The 6,971-nt window shown below is 30.8% G+C and overlaps 1 protein-coding gene across 1 annotated transcript; it reads right to left on the reverse strand.

Annotated features, from left to right (window-relative positions):
* Nucleotides 1-3,980: 3,980 nt before the first annotated feature.
* Nucleotides 3,981-6,551, reverse strand: LOC111619500 (putative uncharacterized protein DDB_G0289963). Its single transcript, XM_023361228.1, has 3 exons — nt 6,524-6,551; nt 6,037-6,379; nt 3,981-4,627 (listed from the first exon to the last, which is right to left on the reverse strand). Exons 2-3 carry the CDS (start codon nt 6,081-6,083, stop codon nt 4,003-4,005), a joined length of 672 nt encoding a protein of 223 aa, XP_023216996.1. The 5' UTR covers nt 6,084-6,379; nt 6,524-6,551; the 3' UTR covers nt 3,981-4,002.
* Nucleotides 6,552-6,971: the final 420 nt, after the last annotated feature.

Consider the following 6,971-nt stretch of genomic DNA (forward strand, 5'->3'; position numbering starts at 1 on the left):
CCGATCGTGGTATTTTTTATACACGAAACTGTACGTGTACGAATCCGATAGGTCTTCCGTGTAACGTTTCGGTAGGTTTTTCTCCTTTTTCGAGTTTTCCCGCAATCTCTCTACGTTTTGGGTGTGAACCCGTTTTCGGGTTCGCAAAACTCTCCGAATGATTAACCGTCTCGCGGGCTATTTCTATGCCTTCCAGGTCGTCTATGTGGTTGTACCCCTTCCATTCGTCCGTCAAAACTGCATTTTTGACATCTCGTTGCACAGGATTTCCTATCGTCGCGATAAACGACTTTGTGCAAGGTTTCGACATTTCGAGCACACTTGTCGACAACGTGCCGTAATCCTAGTTTCACCGCAAATTTTCGAACCCTTCGTCGATTCCAGGATCCAGACCTAATTCGGAATAGTCACTTTCGAGAAGACGGAAAAAGTCCCGGGAGGTAATACGTCCCTGCCAAAACTCTCTCCGGAGGTAACGTCCAAATCACTCATTCGGAATAAAAACAACGAGGGGAAAAAAACCCTTCGATTTAAATGAAATAAAAACAAATTTTCGTAACAAACCGACCACCTTCTTCTTCGTCGTCACGCAAATCGAACGCGCACACGCCCCTCGTCCGTTTAGCGGAATTAATTTGCATATCCCGCCGCGTTAAAATTCAGCGCCCTCTATCGCAAGCGTCACTCGGTACCCCGATACGAGATTACCGGAAACGCCGCCATCTCAATACCTAAGATAATATTAACCAAATGTCATAATAATTCGATCAACTATATATATATATATATATATTGAATTATATCAAATGATCTAATTTATGTCAATGAAATTTCTTCCGATTAAATTATAATAATGCGACGTTCACATATTTTACAACGAGCTCCATTCTGTCGTTTTATTGCGAACCATAAAGAGGAATACTGTATATTGAAGAAGTTCTTTCTGTTTTTCCATGCAAAGAATAACTTCAAATTATAATAATAAAATATTTAGTTATTCTTTTTATTATTATTAATTTTGAGTAATATAAATATGAAATAATTTACTATTTGAGAACTGATAAAAATAGAGCCCAACTCATTTTTTACTTAATTCTCTGAAGTTTAATGCTACTTAATGAACTGAAATCTTTTCTTTCTCGAATGAAGTTTATAAGTAAACATTTAAACATTTAGTTTATTTTTAAGTATCGTTACTAAATATATCCTATAAGCTAACTATTAAGCTCTACATTTAACATTTATAGCTCTTGTTACAGTTTAAAGTGTGTACTATTCCGCGTTAATTAGCGAAAAAAAGTCAATTAATTATCGCAATCCACTAAGCAATTTTGATCAACGGAAACTTTATCTTAGCATTTTTAAACGATACTTTGTCAGGAATAAATTACTCGAAGACAAATCAACCTCCCAAGGTTAGTGTTATCGATTATGCTAATATTTCAGTTGGTTGAAAATTTCCTAAAAGCTTTTTTTTTATTATTTATATTTTAAAAATAGTGAAAAGTTTCCGTATAAATTAACGTAAGTTTATTCTATTTTTTAAATATTAATTCAATTTTCAATTATTAATTAAATCAATTTGTAAATATAAATAACTGTATACATTTTAAACTCATTTTGATATGAATTTAATTATTTTATAACTTTATTTATACCGTATTAAAAGATGNTATATATTGAATTGAATTTGTATATGTATCCATACTGTAGCGCAAAAACAAGACATTCTTAACTTTGTTACTGGTAAGACAGAAATAAGAAAATAAAAACGGAAACGTAACTCATAAAAACCGATCGAAAATATGTTTCCCCTCTTATATTTAAACATTTAAATTTTAATAATATTTTGTATTTTCTTTAGAAGACGAGTCCATCGTCTGCGGTAGAAAACATAGAAAAAAGAGAGTGCAAGACAAACAGACAAGACCCGACTGCAGTTATGTCCTTGTTCTTAAAAGATTTGAAATCAGTTTTGGTAAAAAATTTTCATTGTGAGATATCAGATATTTTCTGTATCTGACTTGATTCAAATGTATCAAAGAAGGAAATTTTAGGAGAAGATTAGGAAAGCAACCTCTCATGATTGATGGGAGAATTCAATGCAACACTTGGATAATCTGCAAAGGAGTCATCACTTTTTGGCAGATTTCTACAGGGAAGTCAAGGACGACTTTTGATAGAAAATTGTTCCCATTTAGGTGTTTTATATAAGAAGATCATCCAGAAAACTGTCGTGTGACCATTCCATTGTTGAGATGCAAACTTGCAATGAACTATCAGTGTTTTATCCATTCAGCCATTAATGGGCTATGCACATGAGGAAACCAGTATTAACTAACAGGGCCTAGACTGGGCTTGTGTTGTTTTAAAATTTGAAGTAATTTAAAAAATATATATAATGTTTTAATAAAGTTATTTAAATTGTAAATGTATGTAATTTTTTCCATTAATTTTTTAAAAAATAATTTGATTTAAATAGTGTGAAGGGTTCCTTTAGAAGTTGGACAAAATGACCATGGAGGGAAAATAATTCAATAATATAAAAATTTTCTTGCCAAATCTGAAATTTTCCTTTTTAAACTATGTTTGGTGTTCCTTCTTAAAGTTCATTCTTAACAGAAATTTTTGAGCCTTGTAAAAATTCTGATGTCATTGTCATAATTAAATTTTTAATTTTTGGATGTTAATTACTGCCTGTGCTAACATTAAAACTAATTATTCATGGTATTGACTTCAATTTTATTTCTGTTAATCAATAAATTACATCAAGTTGATAATTGTACTGTACATGCTTTAAGTGTCCTTTTAATCTAAAATATTTTTGTTAACTTATCAGTTTAGTTTCACATGACAAATTGTATGGTAGGCCTATTTAATTATCTGTATGATTTAATTTAAATTTTCCAAACTATGTAGTAGTAGCTTAATTATTAATTGGTTCATAAATTATAGTTTTATTTCGTGTGCTATTATTTTGTATGTTTCGGAGAAATTTTGGGTCCTGAAATCTGCATCCTTCTTGAATATTCTGCATCCTTGATTTTTTTTCCAAACAATAATAAAAATACAGTCGACCCCCGTATAAGATCATTGATTATTCCGTTTTATATGAATTCCATGTTGTACGAGTCACTTAGATTTTACAAATACGTGTGCCGGACTATGAATGGCTCACATATTTGTAAAATCTAAGTGACTCGTACAACATGTAATTCAGATAAAACGGAAAAATCAATTATCTTATAGGGGGGTCGACTGTATCTGACTTTCCCGAGTTTTCAGGACAGGAACCCTGTATATATTGTGATAGGTTTAACTGGACGTAAAATAAACTTTTGGTGAAATAAACTTTTGGTTCTTTTGTTGGAGCTGTAGAGTGTTTATATTATTGGTTACATTTCCTTTGTACCTGCACAGGAAACTCTCTAAGCTGTAGGGAACTTCCCCACAGTATGGCTATTTTCCATACATACCTATTATTTATATTTAGAAAACAATAGCATCTTAATTTTTAACTAATTGTACATTTTTTATTCTTAATCACAATCCTGATATTTTCTTATATTTCTTTTCTCAAAGTTTTAATGATTGATCTTGTCATAAGTATTCTCTTTTGAGCTGTCTCATTTACTTTTGTTGTTATATTAAGAAAAAAATGCAACTTTCTAAACTTTGTAGAGATTAAAGAAAATTGTTTCTACATTCAAAAGCTTTTCAAATTTCTCAATGTTATACATATTTACTCTGTCATATATTTAATGTACGGAGTATTAATAATTAAATACTACAATTTTAAATACTACTTTTCATATCAGTTTAAATGACATTTTTGACAACTTCTAAAAAAAGAAATGTATTACAATAAGTATTAGCAAAGAGTCAATGAAAAGTGAAAAGTGAAATTTTGTTACATTAGGAATAATTAAAATTGAAAATTTTATTTAATATTTTTATATATTTTAATATTTATATACAGTTTATATAAATTACATTATAATTTTATGGAATGTACTCTGTAATATCATTAAAACTAACTATTGATCTTTTAGGACCTTGTTCAATAGGTATATCGTCATCATCTGATGACTGATGTTGTACGTGTTCTGAGAAACTTGCTAATCTGGTTAATGAATCTCTATGGGAAAATCTTCTGTTTTTAAATTCTGAATCGTCATCGTCACTTTCAGTTTGATCTTCATCTTCATCTTTTAAGAGAACATTTTCATTCTTATTAATAATAACCATAGGCTCTTTATTTTGATCATTCTCAATATTATTTTCATCAATTTCATGCCTTTCACTTTCAGAAATATTTGAAGAATCAAGTTCAGTTTCATTCTGAAGATTTTTTAACTTGTGCTGTTCTGCTTTAAATTCAATCTGATTTGTTTCTGTTTCACCATTTAAAGAATGAAGATTTTCATAGTTGTTAGTTATGTTTTTCTGATCTTCATTATAATTTTTGCTACTTTTAGAATGATTTGCCTCCTTTATTTCATTTTGGTCAAGGTCGATATCATCATATCGATCATCATATGCTTTGTTAACATAAAATTTATTGTTTCTCGCACTAGGATTTTCTTCATTAACTGCAGATTGATCAACCTGATCCAATCTATTAGATCTAATAATAATAAAAAAATTATTATAAAACTTTTAATAAAATAAAAAATAAAATCAATAGTATTATAAAGATATTTATAATTCTAAATATATATATATATATTTTAGTAGCCTAAATAATGGATATATTCAATTTTTACTGAATAGAATTAGGACTGTTTGATTTTAATAAGACATTATCTTTGGCCATCTTAGAAATTATAACTTTTTATTTATAACAAGATTAAAAACAAATGTTTATATTAAAACCAAATAATTGCCAGATTAAATCAGGTTATATTATTGCTACTATTAATCATTAAAACTGAATAACTTGGCCTATCTGAAAATCATTTGGTTTTAATATAACTACTGGACTTAGAGACATTATATATGTGTTTATATTAAAAATTGTTCATCCATGATGTTGAGGCATCTACAACTGATATGTATTTGCATTTGTATTCAACAAAAATTTCCATTGAAACTTGACATTACTGTCTTGAACCTGTATCATGTTATTCCCACAGGTACAAATTTTACACAGTGAGAATGACTGTCGATGAACACCATTTATGCAAGTTGTAGGGATTGCACGATGTTGATTTGAGTGACCGTGTGGCATTTCACAAAAAATTATTGCTGTTTCCTAGCAATTGTCAAGCAGCCTAATAATTTACAATCTACAGTTTATATTTAATGACTTTATATATGTTCCAAATATGTAATTATTATTTTGTTACATACCCCCTCAGTGCCGTGTAACTAGCCATTCCTGTGCCCTGTGCAAGAACTTGCATTTAGGCCCCTTAATTAATTAGGTTTGGAAAAATAATAAAACAAATACATGTATTTTGGGCCCCCCTTCCAAGTGGGCCCTGTGCTGGTACACCCGTCGCACCTGCCTAGTTACGACATTGTATATACGAATACGTTTTGTGCCGTAAAAAAGCAGCTTTTAATTGGGATTATTTACATAGGGGGTAGAAACGCCCAATATTAAATTTTTAAATAACGGAATATTGGGCGCCCCTAGCGGACATTTCACGAAACAACTTTTCTGGCCGAAGACGAAAAAAAGAATTTTTAAACGAAACGAGAAATATCGATATTTCGGGAACGAATGGACGGAACTTGATAAAATTTGATCGGTAAAAAATAGCGAATGACAACGTCACTCATATTTTGTTCGGATGATGCGTATATTTTTAGTAATTTTAATAAAATGTGAATTCGAATATAGAAATGTTCAAATTCCGATATAGAACGTTGGCTTTGTTAAGCCGTTCGTTGGTTCGTTCGATTGCTTAACGGCTTGCCTCTACAGTCTTATGATTTATGTATCCTGTTAAATACTATGGAAATATTACTCTGAACATCGATCGTTAAATTGCAAAAGTAGCGCGAGAAATAGAGCATACATCATATTACCGATTTTGAAAATTTAACAGCCACAAATAGTGTAAAGAAAATTGCATCAAACACTATCCCTCATCACCCAGCCAAACCATTCATTAAGAGCGTGATAAAATCTTCTTAGTCTCCATTAATGGCACAAACTCTTAAGACGATCTTCTTTATCAAATGTCCATCGTCGTTTCGGCTAGACAATGAAAGTGAGTAACACCACGACACAAGAGTCGACATATGCAAACAGATAGTTCCCCGATAAATTCTTGTAGGCAACGACCCGTCCGGATTCAATCCGGGATCCCCAAGAGCGATAGCTGCCTCCAAATCCGCTCGGACATTGGACCCTCCGACAAATTCTTATCTGCGAACGAGTGGTGATTATCTTCACTTTATTATTATTATCTTCCAAGATCATTAAATGTATATAAATGTAAGATCAAACTAAATTTTCTAAAACCAATATTTATATTAAAAGTAAATGCATTACAAATGTCATCTTACTAACGAGGTTAATGGAGTCATTCGTTTAATTCTATAATCTTTAAATATAATTTCATTTCATATTAATAAAGTCTAAAAATAATATTAATCCAAATATATAAACTTATATAAAGTTTATATATTTGGATTAATATTATTTTTAGACTTTATTAATATGAAGATTTTTTTTTAATTTAATAAAACGCAACAATGAATAATATTGTTGAATTCTATTGTTAGTATTGCATTGTTGATGACATTCGATTCACAAATCGAAAATTAATCCAGGTAAGATTTCCGTTCATCTGCTAGCGAGATGTTTGGTGTTTAGCGCAGTCACCTCAGGAGAAAGCGCCGAATATACCCAGCCAAACATCGATGTTCAGATGTGTCCGTGACACACGCTTGCCATCCTGAATATCTCGCTAGCAAAGCTATCGTTTCGGAGACATTCGCTCGCGATTATTTACTGT

The sequence above is a fragment of the Centruroides sculpturatus genome, unplaced genomic scaffold, assembly GCF_000671375.1.
Source record: "Centruroides sculpturatus isolate CEXI.00-Female unplaced genomic scaffold, Cexi_2.0 scaffold185, whole genome shotgun sequence".
Classification (NCBI taxonomy): Eukaryota; Metazoa; Arthropoda; class Arachnida; order Scorpiones; family Buthidae; genus Centruroides; species Centruroides sculpturatus.

Excerpts from the sequence above, each read along its gene's own strand:
- LOC111619500 (XM_023361228.1), bottom strand. The coding sequence starts at position 6,083 with ATGCAATTTTCTTTACACTATTTGTGGCTGTTAAATTTTCAAAATCG. Across the intron at positions 4,628-6,036 it reads CTGTTAAATTTTCAAAATCG|ATCTAATAGATTGGATCAGG; the intron begins GTAATATGATGT and ends TATTATTATTAG.